Genomic DNA, 21771 nt, shown 5'->3' on the forward strand with positions numbered 1-21771 from the left:
AAGTTGCATATTTAATTATTTCAATTTGAATGGATGATAGTTATCATATGGTGTATATATTTATTTTTAATTAAGAATAAAGGTTAGAATGTGGGTGCGGTATCTTGGGAATGTCCCTAAAAGACATAAGCAGGTAGGGCGATTGTGTCCCTTGGGTGAAAGTCCCAAAAGGCAGCAAGTAAGGTGATTATGTCCCTTGGGTAAAAGTTCCTAAAGTCAGCAACTAGGTGATTGTGTCCCTTCGGTAGAAAACTCTAAAGCTAGCAAGTAGGGCGATCGTGTCCCTTAGGCGAATGACCCTAAAACCCACTAGATCCTTTCGAGTCTCATTTGTGTACAATGTATGAGTATAATTATATGCACGCGGACATATGCTAGAGGTACAACTGGAGCAGTACTCTGACCAGCCAACGTATAAATGGGCGCTGACCTCAAGGTACCGGTGCTTAGGCGTTAATGTAACGTGATCATCCACTTGGGTACGTTATTGTAAGAGATAATTGTTATTTAATTTTGTTATTTATAAAATTCATGAAAAGTTTAGCATGCGAAGCATCTTTATAATTCGAATATTGTATTCATCTCATCTTTTAAGATTTGGTATTTAAATTCATATTTTAAACTTTAAGCAAATTATTTGTACATTTTATAAAATTATACAAATTTCATATTTCGATTGGATATAATCTCACGAGCTGTTATGCTCACCCACATATTAACAGTGTTTCAGGGTTTGAAGATTAGTCAGGGGCGAAGCAAAGCGACGATCTAACCGTCCATCAAGTTGTAATGATCTCTTTCTATTTGTGTTAGAAAAAATAAATAAAAAATTAAAGTATAGTGAAATACTTAAAAGTAAGTCTAACCATTGTATTGGATGAATATTTGATTTATTGTAACGTGGTTTTTATTAAATTAGTAGCATGAGAATATTTAAAACTTTAATCATAACTTAGGATTCGGAGTCGGGTCTGTCAGCTCAGGCACCGAATTTTGGGGTGTGACAAAAATAGCATGTAAACCGATTATACCTAAGACTCTTTTAAGGTGTAATTTATTTACAATTAAAAAAATTACAAGCATCCAAACGACCCCTAAATCTATTTTTCAAGTTGAGCTTGAGCTCAAGTCATTTTAGCCCAAATGGGCCTATCCCGATCAAACTTTTTATGTATTCGTGTTGCATCTATGACTCTACTCGGCTACGCAACCTATCCATCTTTAATCTAGATCGCTGGGCTCTTTCATTAAAATGACTATTTCTTTGAGCATCAACTAGATCAATTGATTGTTCAGACCCAACTATTTTTTTCTCGCCCGCTTCATATATGGGCATTAAACATCGAGCCTATCCCATTCAAATCCCATCCACTGCGACCCCTAAATTAGATGCATCTTTGTGTTAGCCCTATTAAAAGGAATCCATATAAAAGAGACATGATGAGCATTTTGTCTAGACTTTTCGAAACCGTGCCATTGGAACCATCCCTCCCCAATGCATGGCATCTACTCAATTGAATTATGAACCACACATGTGGGCCAATCTCATCCTTAGAAATATGAAAAGGACCATCCTCCCATGCTTGGCTTCCACGTGTGTCTGATGGAAGTTAGGGTTGGTGTTTTGGTATCTATCACACCAAATGAAAATGTTACATCAATCTACACCAAGTTGTTACATCCACATATTAAAAAACTCACCTATGGTTGGTGGGCCACACCACAGAGAAGAAAATTTTCCTGGCCATACAACACATACTTCTTTTAAAAGACGAAAATGACCCAACAACCACTCCAAAATCATGTATCTAATTAATTCTAGAAGCCTCTCATTCTGATTAGGACCCTCCCTCATCGACTTGAGGACTGATATAGTAGTCCACTGACTTACTTTAAATTATAGGCCCACCAAGATCCTACCGTACATGTGGCCCGCCCTCGCCGATCGCAACCGATCAGCTTGTGGGATAGCAACATTCAGACCATCAGGATATAGTGATCATAATATGCGACTTCCGGATTTCTCTAATAACCGTCAGTTTGCAGGGATCATTGGGGCCCATAAAATTAACGATTGGGATTCTTGCACGATGGACCATGTGAGGTGGAGCATGACAAATGAACAGTTCGGTTTATAGGTGGACCCCATGTTGGGGAAATCTCAATGCACCCATTTTCTTGGTGGAATATCTTCACATCCTACTACCACAAATGCATGGTCCTCAGGCTACTAACTGCATCCTAGAATATTGTACTACACAATTTCTACGGCTGTGAATAAACAATAAAGTATAATGCATCAGGACATGCATACTGTACTCCAAGAGCCAACTCACGTAAACATGGCCTATGGATAGGTGATCCAGTCCGTTGATCTGATGTGACCCATCAAAGATGTGGGTATACCCTCAAAATCACCCACACTGGAATACTCTGACCGTTCAATCAGTGGAAAATTGCAGCAAGGGTCTCTGGAAATTCCATACATTGGATGGCTAGGATCTTCTGATCTGGAAGCTTCCTTGTTATATCCCTCATCAATGTTGTTTTCTACCATGTCAACGGTCCAGATTACTGATCCATAGGCCCCATATGTACCAACTCGGCATATCAAGATCAGTACTACTCAGTAACTACTCCAAGGGTAGAATGGTCATTTTACCATGATTTGCACTGCATGAACGTTGCTTTTAAAAGGCCATGTTGCTGGCTTTGCTTGTGCAAATGCTACATAAGCCAAACACAAGAAATGTGCAGAGGTAGGGAAGAGAAGAAAAACCAAGGTGGTTTTAGCCATTTTAAGATCTCTGCCAATGTGGGTCGTGTCCGTCCGATCGGAGGACCGATCATCTGCGAACTCTGCAATTCCCGGGCCATCTTATACTGCGTAGCGGACCGCGCATTTTTATGTCGAAAATGTGATAGAAATGTCCATAGAGCTAACTTCTTGGCGCTGCGGCACGTCCGATGCCTTCTTTGTGAAACATGCCAAAAGCTCAATGGACGGTTCATTGTCAGAATTTCATCCATGTTAGCATCTTAGATAGGTGGTGCAATTCAAATTTAGAAGGTTAGAGATAAGTGTTATGGTAAGGTGGAGAAGTTTTCTTGTTTTCTTTTTTCAATCTATTTTAGCCTCTTTTTTTTTATTATATGTTTTTGTTCTGCGAGTTCAGATTTGATTGATTGCTATAAGACGCGTTTGGATGTGTTACTAAATCGCATTATGAAAATTCAGATTACCAAAAGGAATGAATATTCATGGTGTTTCAAATCAAATTATGGTTCTGTTCCTTTCCATTTTCAACTTCAAAGTTGGGTAATCGGAGTTCGGCGTCGGATCTTTAAAATGTATGGTAATTAAGGAATTATGATCTGGTTATTTCCATTTTATTAGATTAATAATTGCAATTCAATTTGATGGGACACCCAAACGTGCACCCATGTGAAAAAAATGTGAGTTTTCATATTGGATTTAAATCGAGTAAGGAGGCCTTCTATGGTTTTTGCTTTTAGTAGTTTGTAGCTTTTGTTTGATTGGGGGATCATAGTCCTCTACAACACCACCAGCTCTGTGGGACCCACCATGTTGTGAGTGTGACATCCAATCCGTCCATCAGGCGTTTCTTCTCATTTCCACTGTACAGGCCAAAATTCAAGCTGAACCAAAACTCAGGTGGACCAAACCCCAGGGAACAATGTAAAATCATGCCTAAAACCACTATGTTCACGCTCTGTAGCTTGCCTGAGTTTTGATTCAGACTGATTTTTGGAGTATCTGTTCATCCTGGTGAGGGTCACTTGATGAACAGGCCCCATAAACAAACCTATGGTTGGCATTTCCTCCCCATTGTTGTCTGTGATGTGGCCTACCCAAGTTGTGGATCTAGGTGATTTGTGGCCACACGGCCTAACATTGAGGAGCCTACCTGCCCCACAGAGTTTGGGTGTTTTACGCGCTGCCTAAAACAGGTATTGTAGTAGATTCTGGTCCCTGATTGTGTTCTTTGAATGGTGGTAAGGTATAATAATCGGACTGAATCATCAGCATCTTCATCCAGACAAGCATTCCTGGTCGACAGAGCCTAAAATATGGTGACCCTGATCATTCATCAGGTGGGCCCCAGCATGGATGTGATAAGGACCAGAAATAAAATCATTGAACAATCCTGGCCATGTGATTGGAGGACTTCTCCCTCATTTGGCTGTGTTCCCTCTTTAACCATACATTTCTTGGTCAGTTTTTGAGAGGCACCGATGTCTCGCAGGGAACACATTTGCAGAATCCCCCATCTTTGGTGCAGAGCCCACCAGATGAATGATCTGGGTCATTGAGATATTGGACCCACCTGTCTTAAATGTCTGTCTGAATGAAAATTACAGTAAAAGAAAAGAGAACAGGCTTCAATGGAGAGGAAATAGACTTTGAATAAAAATAAAATCGAACAATCTCCACTACAATTCCATGAATCTGCAATGCAATATGAACAAATGACACGAAAGTTTCGATAACAGATTCGGTCCATCTGCACAAGATGGCACACATTCAAAGAAAATGAAAATGGGCTGTGACCCACACAGAGCCATCTAGCAACTGCACATCTTCAAAGATTCAGCTAAAGGAGGGCTGTAACAAATCTGAGTTAGATTGTCAGTCCAATTATCCTCTTTTAGCTCAAATGCATTGATTGACATTTCCTTTTGGAAGACATAAAATGATTTAATCATTCCAACTTTAGTAATGATTTTTAAGTTTCTTAATAACATCTTTGTGTGATTGCACTTGTGGCATGCATGGATAGTTCAACCAATGATGTTCTAAAAGGACACATCCTTGCTGCTCAAGATTGATGGTCTATAATCTATATTTATGTAATGTGTGTTGCAGATACAGAGGTTTTCCACATGCATATGGTATGGTCTTGCTGAAGTATGATATATTTCCTCAGGAGTTTCATGTCCATGATTGTGTGTATGCTTGTGATCACAATGTCATGCTTTTGTATATCCATCGGATAAGGGAAGAACATGGTAGATCAGAATTCAGGTACCCACTCAAAAAAGAAGAAGATAATTTTTCCTTTTAGACCTGACAGTCTAATAGTTTATGATAAAACCATCATTTAATGAGTCATATAAGAAATTTGACAAACATTAATAATGCCCAGAGATGATCTGCTTTCTTTATTTTCATTGTTTTCATTTTTTCATATTATTGTTTTTTTTTTTTTTTTTGAAGGAACAGGCTGTGAGTGCTTGATGGCACTGAGAGTAGGCACTCACATATCTCCCACCGATAATGGTGTGTGTAAATCTCAGACGACATTTCTAGATGGGCTTTAAACATTCTTAAATTTCTATAGATATATACTAGTGTATTCAAATGGTGGGAGATAATGTGCTGACCAATGCTTGGTGCTGACTGTGTGCATTGAGTGTATTAATAAATTTCAATGTTGTCTGGCACATAAGCATGTTGGGCTTCTAAAATTTGAAATCACTTAGGTGACACATCGGTTGGTAACAACCATTGGTCATGTCACAGCTAAAAATCCACTTCATTCATGGAAGGAACCTCAGCCAGAGCTGCTCAAAGACTCCATCTTGATGCTAAAAATCAGCAGTATCTTCACTAGGAAACATGGCTGTGATGAATCCTTTCAAGAAGTTTGGAAATTGATGATACCCATGTGGCCTGAAAGGGATGTTACAATGTACCTAAACATCCCAAGATGGAGATCCAGGACGTTTGTACAGTGCTCCTCATGATCCATGTGTATGTACATCAAATGTGGACTGTTCATTATCATTGTCCATTGCTTCACACCTGGCGGCCCACTTGATTAATGGACCAGCAGTTTTTTTTGGGTAAGGAACATCAACCATGGTGAGGACTCGGAATGTATTGGATCCCATGTGTCTTGTACCTGAAGATGGGGCTCTGAGATTAATAGCATTCCTCTTTCAAGATTGGTGTGCTTTTCAATATCTACCAACCAAAGTTGCACCAAACACATCCTCATAAGCAAAAAGCACATCAAGATGGATGGTTTCTTATTCATGAAAATTTTATTTACTTGAACTAATTGGACTCCTAACCACAGTTGCCAGGTTTGAATCCTTTCAGTTTGTAGTTCATGATCTGCAATGCACAAAAAGAACCTGATCCATTGAGTTCAGTTTGCCATCAGTTCAATCTGCAATGTCGATTTGCTAAGTTGGAGACTACATTCACTAAATTCACGAATCTAATAGATTCAGTTCAGAATGTTGCTTTAAATCTTATTGCTTTTCTTTTGTTCTGGCCTTCTCAAGCCCGACATTCAACTCATTTGTGCTTCAAGTTGTAGTTACATGGAAATCTGTTGCCCCATGAAAATACCAGCATTTATCAATTCCCACTTTGCACATTCGTTCAAATCATTTACATGTCATTCCTGCATCAGTTTCTCATTCTAGCAGCTTTGGATTTAACTAGTGAATTTATATGAAGGAATGCTAGCTCCAAACAAGTGAACTTCAGTGAATTTATGATAATGAGAAGTCAAATGATAAAAAAGTTGATTATTGAAGTTAATGGAGAACACAATTTAGAATATTATGATGTGTTTGGTTGTGCCAAATTTCATGAAATATCATTTTTTGCACAAGATTAGACCGATAAATTATGAAATATCATGACATTTGGTGCAACCAAACACACTCGTCGACACTTAGACATTCAGATGGTACCACACATTCAGCACAGTTTGTAAATTCAGTATCAAGTGGCAGTCTCACTGATGCTTCGTTTGGACTCACTAGTGAAATGAAACTGCAGAAATTCAGTTTAATTGACAGGAAATGACAAGGTTAATGATTTTTTTTCTAGCGTTAATGACTACAACTATAACTCAAAGTGCAGTTAAATTCATTTCATTTACAACTTGAAATGAACATAACCAGAATTTAGAGCCTAGATTCAATATCAATTCTATGAATACTGCAATTTGGTTATCTCCATTTGGTACCACATCGAGGTGTGCCCTAAGGGTGTGTTTGGATGTGCAACTGAATGAATTTCTACCCATTGATTTCAATTAAGAGGAAGTGATGAATTTTTTAAAGATGTTTTTACATTCCTTTTGAGTTCGATTTTAAGTAACATGATGGTGATTTGGATGGAATTTAAAATTTGGTCATTCTCATTTTACTGAGCCAATAATTGAGGTCGATATTGCATCCAAACGCTGCCTAGGAAACGTGGAAATACAACGTGAATTCTAAAATGATGGGATGCTACGAACGTTTGTGAGAAAAATACAAGAACTTCTTCATTTTCCTAAATCTGTTAATGCAGGAGAAGAAACAAGTAGAGAGTATAAATTTCCCTTATCTTCAATCTTGCTGCTGATGAGATTCCTTCCTAATCCATCCCGAATCAATTTCCGGATCACTTATAGAACAGTGTCTATGCACAATTAGCTGCATTTCTTTAAACTTACCAACTTAGATGCATCGAAATTATATTAAACAAAAAAATAATAATAATAAATAAATAAAATAAAATCAGTAAGAAGTTTTACATTTTTTTTAAAGGAAAGAAAAAGGCCCGTAATGGAAACAACTAATGACTCATGTGGAGGTGGGACCCACATGTGTGGGCTTAAGTAGTCTTTCCTTTGACCACATCTGTGGGGGTATTTTGGTCTTTTGGCCTATCTCTCTTTTTAAGAAAAATAAAAGGAAAAAAATATAACAACAATACCCAAAGGAGGGTTTTCTTTGGATAAAAAGAGGAGACAGGTTGGTGGAGGAAGAGGAGTAAGTTGACTTCCTTATTTAAGTTTCTTGTTAATTAAAAGAGAGGTTTTCATCTCTGAGTTCATGAGGATCTATTCACAACGCTGGTTTCTTCGATTGTTTTCTCTAAGAGTTGTGTTGTGGAGTTTTGTACAATCTATAGTTGGTGAGAAAATTCATTTCTTTCATTGTTGCTTGCAATCCACATTTGGGTGATGTGGTTTGGGTATCTAGAAGAGGTTGTTCTCTTAATGGTTGTATTTTCGTTATCTTTAATATAGTGGATTTGTGCCGGACTAAGTCCCATGGGTTTTCCCTTTACATTGGAGAGTTTTCCACGTAATAAATCTCTCTCTTGCACTTAACATGTTTGACGATTTGATTGGTTTTGTGTTAGAAGTGATTATCATCCATTAAATCTCATATATTGTTAATCTCATTGATTTGCACATAGAAAGAAAAGGTGTGTGGTTTCCCAACAATGACAAGTAACAAAATATGACTAGATTCATTGCATTCTCGCAGGATTATGTCAATATGAACCACCTTAGTGAGGCATCTTTTTTTTTCAACCATCTTGTTAGATCCACTTAATCCTCACTCCTCACCATACATATGCAAATGTGTGGTGATCAGGAGTGTTGAATGGTGGAGCACCATGTGAATGGTGATATCCCAAAAAGCAAGGGGATTGGACTGTCTTAGCCACCCAACTAGCGGCCTCCAAAAGGAGCAGTTAGCCTAAAACAGAGGAAAGATCCATATTCAACAGAAAAACTCTGAAGGGATGGTCATAGATGCCCAGTCACTGAGATTTGTGCACCCACCATGTTAACAGTCTGATCGCATGCTTGTTTGCTAAATTAAGAGGGACTATATAATACTTTCATGCAACGAGCTGCATATCAGCAACCCTCATTTTATAGTGAGTCATTTGAGGTCAAGATCATACTGCTTCTATATTTTCATATACTATATGGTCTGTCTCCTTAAATACAAGGGGCATAACATGTGTCTTTTGTGTTGTTTATAACTTCTTGCGGATGGGCATTGCATTCCGAAGGTAAAACCAACATCGTAATCAGATCAACAGGTTCTTCCCACAAGAGGGTCATAATCATATGCCTCGCCAGCCTTCACAAACCTTCCTTTCACGCGCTTTCTGGTATCTGCTCTGGCTTTGCGGGAAGCATACCTTATTTGTTTCCCAAACCTGTAAACACCATACATACACTGATTGTTAAAAGGCTAAAATAGGAGTAAGTTGCGAAAACTAAGTACTGAAACCTTCATGAAAATTACCCAAATGTCCAAGGACGTCCGAAAATACGAAATGCAGTAAATGGGTGATACATCTATGGAGAATCAGATAATTTCTGTAGAAATGACAGATTCCGATTATGATTTGGAATTTGGCAACTAGAAACATTTAATGGACAGTTGTTGGAGTTGTCCATGAAGTATGGATGGGAGTCTGTCCACTGTCCAGACTGAGAATGGGAAAATATAGACCCAACCCATTATCATTCAATTCTCAAATTCTCCCCAAAAAAGCACATGGGATGATGCATATTTGATTGCATTCTTATTTTGGGAATCCAAACACAACCTAAACAAAATTGATTGATATAAAAGTTGAATCCACATACATTCGAGTTTTCTTTTTCTCATTGTATCGTATCTTCGCTTTGTGCCTGGCCTGCGGGCATGTAGTCTCCAAGTTGGAAGCCCATGGCGATTTGCCCGTGAGAAAAATCAGTGATTCTCCACCATCTTGATAATCCACAGCCCCATTTTCACTGGTAAGGTTTGACGCCAAAAGCGACATCCTAGAATGTTTAGCAGGGAAGCCTGGGCTGATGTTTCTGTTGCAATAAGGATTCAGTAGTACCCTATCTGTATTGCTGCTGGCAGCTTGCACCATGCCGGCAGGCCCAACAACATGAGAAGATTGATGGGCCATGCAATCATGTTGCCCCCAAGATGATGCCTGGTGAAACACAAAAAGGTGACGATCAGCCATATGCAATATCCGCTTAAGATCCAATCAGTTGACCACTCATAGTGGAGACCCAGGTAATCCCAACAACAGTTTGCTGATTAAAACATTTAAAACTGTTTATAATACTATTAATATTACAAAATAATATTTATTATCTAAGGTCAGTTTTCAACCATTCAAATCAAAGGATAATGTGGATTAGTGTTTCCAAAGCATGAGGGGGGCATTTCTCTCTGGGATATTGAAGATCCGACAGTTAGAATGGTGGAGCAGAGTCTATAAAGGGGGGATTAGCAACCCCATTGCAAGATACTTGAGAAACATGAGAAAACCCCAAGAAGAAGAGTATAGCACCAAAGTGATTTCCAGTCTCATTACACTTCACACCTCATTTTCGGATTCTGATTGATGGTAGTGATCATAGAAAGTTTCATTACAATCATTTCGAATTTTTGGGTAAACTAAAATAAGGGAAAGTGGGAGATGCTGCTATATTAGCAGCAATAGTTAGGAATGTAACGTATTCGTGAAGGCACAAGCAGCCTGGTGAAGGCATAAACAAAATAATTTCAGTAGGATGAAACCAATGATCAACAGCTGAAAATAGAAATTAAATTAGAAGAAGGCTGAGAACCAAACCAACCTCTATGGCATTTTCAATGGGAGAGTAACAATCAGCAACCAAGAAGTTCTCCATAAACAAACAGTCCGTTCCTGTATCCTCGATAAGATCTCTTGAATGACTCTGCGAACAGCCAAACGTCTCATCGCTGTTTCCGAAACACACGGCAACATCATCTATGTTGAAGCCTTCACAAATATCATCACCATCACAAATTCCAAGATCTGTGAATGGAGAACAGCCCAACTGCGAATCACAAAAAAAAAAAATTATTGAATTTAGTGCTAGTAAAATGCTTCTCGAATCAAACTTCCATATGTGAATAAAAAATAATTAGAAATGAGTTCATCTCATTCTTAGAGCATGTTTGGTAGACACCGAAAAATGAGTTCATCTCATTTTAGTTAACAATAATTATGTATTAGAGATCATGATTTTTGGCCACATATTATCTCTAAGACATAATTACGATTAACTAAAATGAGATGAACTCATTTTTCGGTGTCTACCAAATAGGAGCTCTATCAAATCGAATTGCAATTACTAATCGAATAAAGTGAAAATAACCTATTTTTATTTTCCATCCTTAGTTTGTGGGCTATTCCTCATTCAGAATGTTAGGAAACATCATTAGTTTTCATGATTTGCTCTTGATTTAACTGAATGTTCACAATTCAATTGACTTGTGCATCCAAACACAGCCAAGCAAACAAATAACTCATGGAAAACATCATTACAACCTGTCAAGCAGGGCAAAATGAATCAATTCCACTCTCGAATGACATTTTACCCGGTGAAATGACATTAATCAAACCACTAATTCCCCATAACAGCATTTGCGCAGATTAGATAACAAATAAACCACTCCTATCGACGTAAGAACAATAAAAATAAATAAAAACAAATAAACAAACAATTCACCTTCGATTGGTTTGGGTCCTTCTGGAATGTCTGTTGATCTCCACAGCATGGCATATAATTCAAATTCGGCACCATAGAAGACGAATCCATCCAAGGTTCTAATTTTCCACAACAACCCAAATCATTCAATTCCATTGACAATCCAACCGAGCTCCCATCTTCGCCTTGTTCCCACCCGTTGCTCACGCAATTCTCATTTATAGTAGTCATCAACCCTGACCCCCAGCTCCCATCCACCTCGCTCACCGTCGGAGCATCGAGACCACAAGACCAAAACCTCGATAGGTCCGCCGACGAAGGACAACCCGAATAACAATTCACCGTCTCCTGCCTATGCCCGGGCCCCACGCCCGCAGAACCGCGGCAATCACAGCTCTGACAAAGAGACACCTTATCTTCTAAGCACCTAACAATCGCGGGCTGCGAGTTGCATATATCACATATAACCGATCGGAGATGGCGCCTAGACAAGGCGTTTGCTGAGTGGATGTAGCTATCACATGATAGGCAGAGGCGGGCCGTATCCGATCGGCAGTAGACCATCGGCCTTTGGGCCCCACAAAAGTCACATAACGGATCCATACTTAAATAAAAACACCCAAATCAAAATTCTGGAATTCGACTACCAGCTTTGATCCAAGAACGAATTTATGAACTTCCCAACTTCAAAATCAATAGAATGGATTTACCAAAGTCGAACGAAATGGGTTTCTTTGCAAGATTTCATTCACCAAAGAGCTGAATTCAATTCATGATCTTTAATCTACAAATCTAAAGAAAAGAATAAAACAAATATTAGATTAATCTATGGAAAAACGGATAAGAGAATTCAGCTCAAGGTAGGAAGAAACAGAGTACTTACAGAGCATCATCAGCAACACGAAACACTCATCTTTCATTTTACAACGTCGGATCATCTAAAGGGAGTAGGATGACCGTTGGATCATGGTACCATAATCAGAGAGAGAGAGAGAGAGAGAGAGAGAGAGAGAATTCCGAAGAGAACAGAGCACGGAAAATTTCGAGTGCACGAGTGCATGTTCTCCTCATTTTATATAATTTCCTCAACAAAAACGTGCGTGCAACGTGGCGCTTTGGAATTGGCTAAGAACAACTCTCGATCTGACGTGGACTTGATCAGATACGGTTAGGCCTGTTTACTCGCTCCCAAAAGTCCGTACATAAAGCGCAAACATTTCGTCAGAAGCATGTGCGTTTATTAAAGGGTTAAACTTTTATACTCTGTCCTACCGTGATTCTTGATACACAGGCAATCAAAAATCGAAAAAGTCACCTGGAGTAAACTTAAAATAAACTGTTAAAATTTTTGAAACTTAAATAAATGGATTTTTTAAAGTAATATTTAAACTTATTTGAATTTATATTTATCTGATTAGTAGACATACAATAATACACGGTCAGAATGTATACATGACTACTGTTCAAATTGAACGTGAAAATTCGATTTAATTGAATTATATGAATTTTTTAATTTAAAAAAAATCATATCTACATTGGTTTTCGTCATTTGGACAGTTTGATTTGAGTTAATGCAACCATATGTGCAATTTCTTAGTGCCCGAGTATCATGCATCATACTCTACCAGAGTATCAAATACCTACCTGCATTACCGGTCACAAACTTTTTGCCACGTAAGCACGGAGATCTGGAACACCTGACGGTCAAGGGGGTGAGAGATCGCGATCCTCGTCTGGCCACGTGGGTCCCATGGGAGGGGAGACAGTGATCCGTGGGGAAGGGAAAATCGGGAGCTGACGTGGCCGATCTGGGATTTGCAAGGGATGCTGGCCACAGATCGGGGGAATCTCAGGGATGACATGGACATTGGTAGTGGGAGATTGGGAGGCTTTGTGGGGAGTAGATTGCCTGGCGAGTCTAGTCATAGAGCTGGGCATGGCACCGAGTTCCGATTGGATTGGTCCAAGCCGACGTGATTCGGATTCTACGTAGCCTGGTTTGGACACGATCCGATCCGGGACCATGTCCGTGTCGAGTCATTGACTCGATCCGAACTGATGCACGTCTAATATGATCCGAATTGAGCCCGATCAAAAAAACCCAACCAAATCGACTTGGGAACCGTTCAGATAGAAAGAGAGAAGTGGCTGGTGGTGGAGGTATGTGTTATATTCAAACCGTCCATCCATTTGGAGAGCTTGTCTTAAGGCTTGAGCCGAAAAATAAGACAGATCTAAAAATCATTTAGACCACACTGCAAAAAACAATGAGGGAATGATCGTTTACCATTGAAACCTTTTTCAGATCACAAAAGTTTCAAGTCAATATGAAATTTGTTTTTCCAATTCATCTATGTAATTTTTTAAATTATTAACAAATTAGATAGAAAATAAATTTATGGTGCAGCCCATGTAACTTTGATCTCATTTGAGCCGTTTGTACAACTCGGAGCTCAAGGCACGTACGCGCTCGTCTTCGCACGACACATGCTACAACAGGCTATCACCCCTGTGTAGCCTGCGTGTGTCCGTGGGAAACGGATTGACTAGTCTACTCTCCCTGACAGAAGCTAATGGCTAGTGGTCAGTGTTATGTGAGCCCCACCATGAAGTATGTGTTTAATCCATGCCGTCCATCTATTTTTAGAGATCATTTTACGATACGAATCCAAAAATGAGGTATATCCAAATCTCATTTGGACCACATTAAAGGAAACATTGTTGAATGAGGATCGACCATTAAAAACATTTTGGGGCCAATAAAAGTTTTGGATCAAGATGATCTTTGTCTCTTCATCTGGGACCATATGACCTAATCAACAGATTGGATGTCAAATAAACAGTATAGTGGGCCTTAGGAGGATTTTAATGGTGGATATCCAATCTCTATTGTTTTCATGTGTTGTGGTCCACCCTATATTTATATTCCTCTCATTTTTGGGATCAAGCCATAAAATTATCGTTAAAAATGGATAAACGGAATAGATGAAAATCATACATTATGGTGGGGCCCACGGAGCACCGACCACTAGCCAATTCGTTTCCGTGACCGTGTGGGACGCGGATTAGCTACTGACAGGCTAGTAGCTAGACTCCTGGCCGAATTGACGTGACCGAGTTATGTAATTGGCGTGACCACATTTGGTGAAGTGACGTGACCAAGTTCTGTGGGACCCATCATAATATATGTGTTGTATCCACACCATCCATTCATTTGGAGATATCAATTTAGGCTAGAGCCAGTGAATGAGTCAGATCCAAAGCTCAAATGGACCGCACCATAGAAAACAGTGGAGAGAGTGATGCGTACCATTAAAATTTTTTTAGGCCCACAAAAGTTTCCTATCAAACTGAAATTTGCGTTTTCCCTTCTTGCATGTCTGTCTTAACTTGTGAATACGTTGGATCTCAGATAAACATCATAATGAACCTTAGGAAGGTTTCAACGATAGAGTTACTCTTCCCACTGTTTTCTGTGGTGGGGTCTACTCCAAATCTAGATCTTACTCATTCTTTATCTCATGGCCTAAAATGATCTCTACAAATTGATGGACGGTGTGGATAAAACAAATACATCATGGTGGGTCCCACATAACCTGGTGAGGTGACTTCAATACGAGTCTTGCAGCTTCAGCTCTTGCTAGCTAATCAACCCGTCTATCACTTTTCAATTTTCATTGTATTGCGTGTTATAAAAGAAACCCATTTAAGCGTGAATGCATGTGGGCCTACCATGAATGCATGCGTTTGATCCACACCCTCCATTTGTTTTTCCAGATCATTTTAGGGGTTGAACTCATAAGGGAGTAGATGAGTGGTAAAAAGATAATGAAAGGGGACATGTTTGCCCATGAGAAAAATGACGGATCGGATCTGATCGGATCGGATCGGATCAGTCCGGATGGGCATTGAACCAAACCCGATTCGATGGACGGTCGGATCAAACTGACCCTACTCGAACTGCACCGATTCAGGCCGTTGGTTCGGTTCAAATCAAGTCGGATCTAGTCAGATTGGGTCGGATCCACCGGATTGGGTCAGATATGCCCACCTCTAAGTCTAGAGCTGGGCATCATGTTCAGTTGATTTGAGTCAGGGCTGACCCAACTCGATATGGGTTTGCAATTGGCCTAACTCAAACTCGACCCAACTCGGTAGTGAGTCAAGCATGCCTTACTCGATTCAAGTGTAGGTCTGACCTGGACTAATCCGAGTCGAGTCTAACCCGATCATAAGTACCGAGTTGGGTCGAGTCAGTACTAAGTCGGGTTGGGTGCAGCTAGTATTCACGGGCTAAAATCACCACTAAAAACCTAGCTCTCCATTAGCTACTCAGGCATCTTAGATCTGAAACGTTGGATTTGAGTTTTTTTTAATATATACGTATGACTTGAATTTCGGATCGAATCGAGTCGGTATCAAGTTGGATTTCGGGTCGAGTCAAGTTGAGTTATTGGGTGACTCGAACTTGACAAGATTTGAGTTCGGATTGGACGCAGTCAACTCGATTTAGATCGACTCACCCACTCGATTCGGATGGAGTTGGATATGAGCAAAGTCGAACCGGTCGAGTCATCCCTTGCGCAGCTCCACCAGTGACCCAAATACCATGAATATCCCTGGTGATCGAACTCTAAGGGCCAACTTTGATGTATGTATTTTATCCAAGCTATCCATCCATTTACCCAGCTGCATATCCAAAAGATGGAGGGATCCCACCACACAAAAAATGGAGAATGCCTACCACTGAAAGCATTCTGGAGTCAATGAAGTTTTGAATTTCTCTTTTTCCAAGTCTGTGTGACCTTATGAACATGGCAGATGACAAATAAATATACCGATGGACTGTAGAAGGTTTCAACAGTGGACATTAGTACCATCACCATTTTGTTATGTGGTCCACTTGAATTTTGGGTCCTTACCCTAAAATGAGCTCTCAAAATGGATGTACCGCATGGATAAGACATATATATCATGTAGGCCCCATAGTGTCCAATCACCAAGGATATTCACGGCGTTGGGGTTACCACACAATCCACTCGCAGCTAGTGCGGCCACCTGCAGAGAAAATAGGGGCACAAAAGAAGCTTCTAAAATGGATGTAGATTGGATATAGTCTCTCCAGTGTACCATAGATCGGTGGTAGCATCTGATATGACAACTGTTATTATAGCTGTATATTGGCAGGGTTTGATTGGACAGCTATTACTATAGCTATTACCATGGGTGAAATGGATCAAAAATATATACTCAATTGCTTTCAAACAGATTGCATGGTGAACCTGTCACCACGGATGTCCGTGGCGGTAAGATTTGATTATGCCACTGTCATTGCTAACTAAAAGAGAATTGCTTAATGAGTATACTTTACCAGGCCAACATGATTTATGATTTATGTATTTTATCCACACTGTCCATCCATTTTATCAAATAATTTTAAGACTTAAGTTAAAAATGAAACATATCTAAAGCTTAAGTGGACCACACTGCAGTAAACAATGTAAATTAAACATCTACCGCCGGAAAATTCGTAGGAGGCCTAGAAGTTTTGGATTTGTGTTTTCCCTTCTTCCATATCAGTGTCATCTTATGACTAAGTTGGATGACATTAAATATTTTCGCATCTTCCATATCAGTGTCATCTTATGACTAAGTTGGATGATATTAAATATCACTGCAGGGCCTACGAAAATTTCAATAGTGGAAATCATTATTTGCACCATTTCATGTAATGTGGTCCAAATAAGTTGGATGACATTAAATATCACTGCAGGGCCTACGAAAATTTCAATAGTGGAAATCATTATTCCCACCATTTCATGTAATGTGGTCCACTAGAGCTTTGGATATGCTTTAATTTTGGGCTTAAACCTTAAAATGAGCTGACACGGATAAACCACATGCATTCAAAAAACTCAGATCCATTGCTCAAGTGGTAGACTGAGTGAAAGATACCTCGTTTCAAGACTGAGGTCTTGGTATAGATTCTCTAGTGGGGGTGGCTAAAAAAAAAAAAACCACGTGCATTCAAAGTGAGCCCAATAGAGTCTACTCCTTATCATAAAAGATTTCTTGCTAGAGATGGCCATCCAATTTCTTGCTAGAGATGGCCACCTAACATCTTTCAAAAGTGCTTTGTGTGGGCTCATCTCTGATAGCAGCAAGTGGAACAACCAAACCCCTTCACATCAGGTCACCACAGACATGCGACATGCGTAGTAGCAACGTCCACCCCACAATCTCATTCTTTTCTAACGGACGCAGATTGCGTCCTACCCCCGCTGGTGGTAATCCGTCCGGATACAGCTCCGTGGGCCCACAGTGATGTAAGTGTTTTATCCACGCCGTTTATCACTTTTCTCAGATCATTTTAAGTTTTGATTTTGAAAATAAGGCAGGTACACAGCTCCAGTGGACCACACCAAAGGAAGATGTAGTGAAAATGACTTCCACCGTTGAAACCTTTCTAAGGTTCACCGTGATGTTTTTTTACCATCGAACCTATTCATAAGGTCATGTAGAAGTGGATGAAGTGAAAACACAAACATCAGCTTTATCAGAAACTTATACAACTCCCAAGAATTTTTTTAATGGTGGACCTTCAATCCCCACTTTGTGGTCAACTTAAGCCTTGCACCTACCTATGTTTTTGGTTCATATCTTAAAATGATACGAGAAAAATGATAAACTTCATGGATAAAACACTTACATCAAGGTGGGCCCTAAGAGCCGGTAGGGGTAGGACGCGATCCGCCTCCTTTTCTAACATGCTTTGTCTGGGTCTGAAAAGCCGGCTACCATCCAATCAAATCACGCCACATCCTTTCCAACTCTGCTATCAGGAAAGATGCTTACCAACGCCTAACTAGACCTAACTCAACTCCCGGCCTGTCTGGGCTCAAATGGTGATAGTTGGCAGCGTAGCCTCTACAGAAGCATCTACATGTGGAAAATCGGCACTAATGTAGAGCATCTAACCCATGCATGGTGGGCCCCACTTCACATAATTCTTGCAGGAGAAATCAGGAAAGGCCATTCACATAGACCATGAGCGAATTTTTAAACCGTCCTGATGAGTAAACTGGCATAAGTTCTTGGGTTTGTGCAATATGCACTGTGGGCCCATGTTATGAATGGATCAGATTATAGGAAACGTACCTGATTTTGCACTTCTGATGAGTGTAGTGATGCATGTAAGCCTCCCGGGCATGGCATGAGAGTCAGTGACAGCCTGGAAAGTGCATAAAAGTAAAAGAGATTGCAGGTTGAGCACCATCTATTGAAGGTATTTAATTGGACTGCAGGCCGCTCTCATATCATTTGGCCATGTTTAGAATAAATTTGGTGAGACTCCAAACATGCATTGAGGCTTGATAGGTACCTTAGCTGAGTACCTACTCCATCTGTTACAATTGCACGTGGCTCAATCAAACCTCACCACGTTAGGCCTCACCGGATTGGGTGAAGCCAGTTCTGCTCCTTGGCCCCATTGCTCAATCTTTGACAGCAACTTGGCACAGGTGGGACATGTTGAGCACGTTCAGTGAGGTCTGGGTAATACAAGTTCAGTTGAGGCTGTGACCGGAAGGCTTAGCTTTATGTATGTGTTGTATATTTATATTGTTCATTGATGTAGAGTAGGTTGGTGACACTTTCATGGCAAAGATGGATTAGAGAAGGCCTGAGGGGAGATGGAAATGATTCGGAATGTTAGAACATTAAAATATTCGATTCTTGCAAGTTGGAATGAGGTTTTTGATGTATTGTATATGATTTTGGGTTGCCAAAGTAAGATTTGCGAGATTCCAATAGATTGACGGTCAAAAGTCTATTTTATTTTTATTTTTACTGTAAATAATAAGTTTTTATTTGATCATAACTTTTGATAGTTGGAGTTGTAGTTGTGGCCAACATGAAAATATCTTAGAAAAATTAAGAGAATAATGTAGTTAGGCCAAATTGAACACTTAGTATTTTTGGCAGAAAACCATGAAGTATGGTATGAATCATGATCGTCTATAAATGATTAGTTTACTACTTATAATAAGTCATGTTTTTAGTGATTGAGTCTAAAACTTCACCATAAGTTTGAACTCATTAATTAAATGATTGTAATTTCGTCTTTATCATCAATCAATTTATTTTTAAATTTATTAAAAAATATTTATATTTTATCTCCCACGAATTTGAGAAAAATCTGGGAGGAATCCAAAAAGCCCTATGGATTCGAAGTAGTTATGCTTGAGGAACATGGTAATAGACCTCATCACATGCTTCTCTGCTTCATCCATCCATTTTGTCAGGTAGTTTTATTACAAAGCTCAAAATGAGGCATATCCAAATCTAAGATGTACCACAACACTAAAAACAATTGTGATGGAACACATACCATTAAAAACTTCATAGGGTCCACTATAATGTTTATTTATCATCCCCCATAGAGGTCGCACACACATGATGAAGGGAAAACACATATATCACCTTGGTCCAAAACTTTTGTGGCCACACAAGTTCCCGTGGTCCACTTGAGATTTTGATCTGCTTCATTTCAAAGAAATGAACTAAAAAAACGGATGGAGTGTGAATATAAAATCAAGATGGGCCCCACGGCCATGGCTAGGCCGAACTTGATTTTACATCGACCTGACCGAACCCACTCCCGTACCGAATCAGCCACCCAAGAAGGAAGGCAAATTTCCTGAAACATCTATAGAAAATCCGTGCAACCAAAAGATATGTGGACCCCACATCATGTCCGGATGACATCCTCCGTCCATCCGTTGCCCCCATACCATATTTGGATGTGATCTCATAAATTAGATAGATTAAACACAAGAAACGGTGGAGATTGAACGCCCACTTTGAACCTTCTCAGGGCCATGAAGATTTCAATAGTGGGGTTTCCCATCCCCAAAGATTCATATGGTGTGGCTCACTTGAGTTTTGGATATTCTTAAATTTTTAGGTCACGTCATAGCATGAACTGGCAGAAGTGATGGACGGAGTGGATGTCCCATGGACATCTCCATAGGTCCAACAACGTATTTTGTTACACAGGCTCTTTGTTATCTGTCGTAGTCTTTCACACGTGCGTACCATCTTTTTTTGTTAAATCACACGTGCGTACCATTCATTCCTAAACATATATGGGCAAGTTCGAACTGGTGTCAACTCATTTTTATTTTTTTTTGTTAGATCGCTATTATGTCCTCTAGTGTGGTCCACCATAGGCTTGGAGCTATCTCATTTTTAGGATTATTCACAAAAATGATGTGATAAAATGAATGGATGAAGTGGATAAAATATATACATTAAGGTGGGGCCCACACAGCTTTTCCAAGCATCTACCAATTGAATCCAAGTCTAATTGAATGACTAGTTCCGTTGGGATTTTTCTATGAAGCCCATCTAAATGTATGTGCTGTATATTCACATGTATGTGTTATATATCCACGCTGCCCATCTATATTTCCATGTCATTACAGGACATGGGCTGAAAAATGAAGCAGTTTCAACTCGGGCCATATCACGAGAAATAGTGATCATTAAACGACCACCATTACAACTTTTCTAGGGTGTATCGTAATGTTTATTCACCATCCAAACTGTTGATAATGTCAAACAGACTTGTATAAGAGTGATTGGCCATGAAATGATTTGTGTGGACCACATAAATTTTGAATTAAGCATATTGACACTGTGATGATTTCAATGGCAGTCGTTCAATGATCAATGTTTCATGTGGTATGGACCACCTGAAATTTGGATCTACTTCATTCTTCGGCCTATGCCATAAATAAGCTAGAAAAATGGATAGGCAGTGTGGATATACATTAGATACATTGAGGTGGGCCCCACCACCAGAAAATAGTATTGATCCGAAACTTTTGTCCCCCAACGAGTTTGGATCTTGTGTTGTGGTCTACTGGAGGTTTGGATCTTCCTTATTTTTTGTCTCATACCGTAAAATGAGATGAAAATTTTGATGGACAGTTGGGAAAAACACATACATCATGTTGGGGCTCACAGAGCCTTGACACCAACTACATGGTGGATGTTGATGTCACTAGCCAATTCGAATCTCGCTTTCTAGTATTAAGAAAACTTTGTAGACCCACCAGCATGTAGATATATTATCTATGCCGTCCATCTGATTTTACATACCATTTTAAGACATGATCGAAAATGGAATCATATCCAAAGCTTGAGTAGACCAAATCATAAGAAACAGTGTACATTCATGTGTATGTGTGGATGCTGGAGGGCGGATTTCCTAAGAGGATGGGAGATCAACTCTCTTCTTTTCACTGGTTACCTCACTCAATGGCTTTCGTAAAATGGGGTAAATGGTGTAATATTTGACCAGAGTTACCACTAATCAATTATTACGATTCTATAATCAGTTAGACCCTATAGAAACGCTTAAGATTGAGGACTTGAAGATCCTTAACTCTAAGATGACTTG

The 21771-nt window shown here is 39.5% G+C and overlaps 1 protein-coding gene across 1 annotated transcript; it reads right to left on the bottom strand.

Annotated features, from left to right (window-relative positions):
- Positions 1 to 8715: 8715 nt before the first annotated feature.
- On the bottom strand, positions 8716 to 12287 carry LOC131238629 (putative zinc finger protein CONSTANS-LIKE 11). Its single transcript, XM_058236266.1, has 5 exons — positions 12190 to 12287; positions 11328 to 12098; positions 10428 to 10652; positions 9432 to 9772; positions 8716 to 8995 (listed from the first exon to the last, which is right to left on the bottom strand). The coding sequence occupies exons 2-5, from the start codon at positions 11907 to 11909 to the stop codon at positions 8869 to 8871; spliced, it is 1275 nt and encodes a 424-aa protein (XP_058092249.1). The 5' UTR covers positions 11910 to 12098; positions 12190 to 12287; the 3' UTR covers positions 8716 to 8868.
- Positions 12288 to 21771: the final 9484 nt, after the last annotated feature.

This window comes from Magnolia sinica, chromosome 1 (assembly GCF_029962835.1).
Source record: "Magnolia sinica isolate HGM2019 chromosome 1, MsV1, whole genome shotgun sequence".
Lineage (NCBI taxonomy): Eukaryota > Viridiplantae > Streptophyta > Magnoliopsida > Magnoliales > Magnoliaceae > Magnolia > Magnolia sinica.

Coding starts and splice junctions, on each gene's coding strand:
- LOC131238629 (XM_058236266.1), bottom strand. CDS start 11,909: ATGGATCCGTTATGTGACTTTTGTGGGGCCCAAAGGCCGATGGTCTAC. Junction 10,653..11,327: donor AGGACCCAAACCAATCGAAG/GTGAATTGTTTG, acceptor TGTGATTCGCAG/TTGGGCTGTTCTCCATTCAC. Junction 8,996..9,431: donor GAGAAAAAGAAAACTCGAAT/GTATGTGGATTC, acceptor TGGTGTTTACAG/GTTTGGGAAACAAATAAGGT.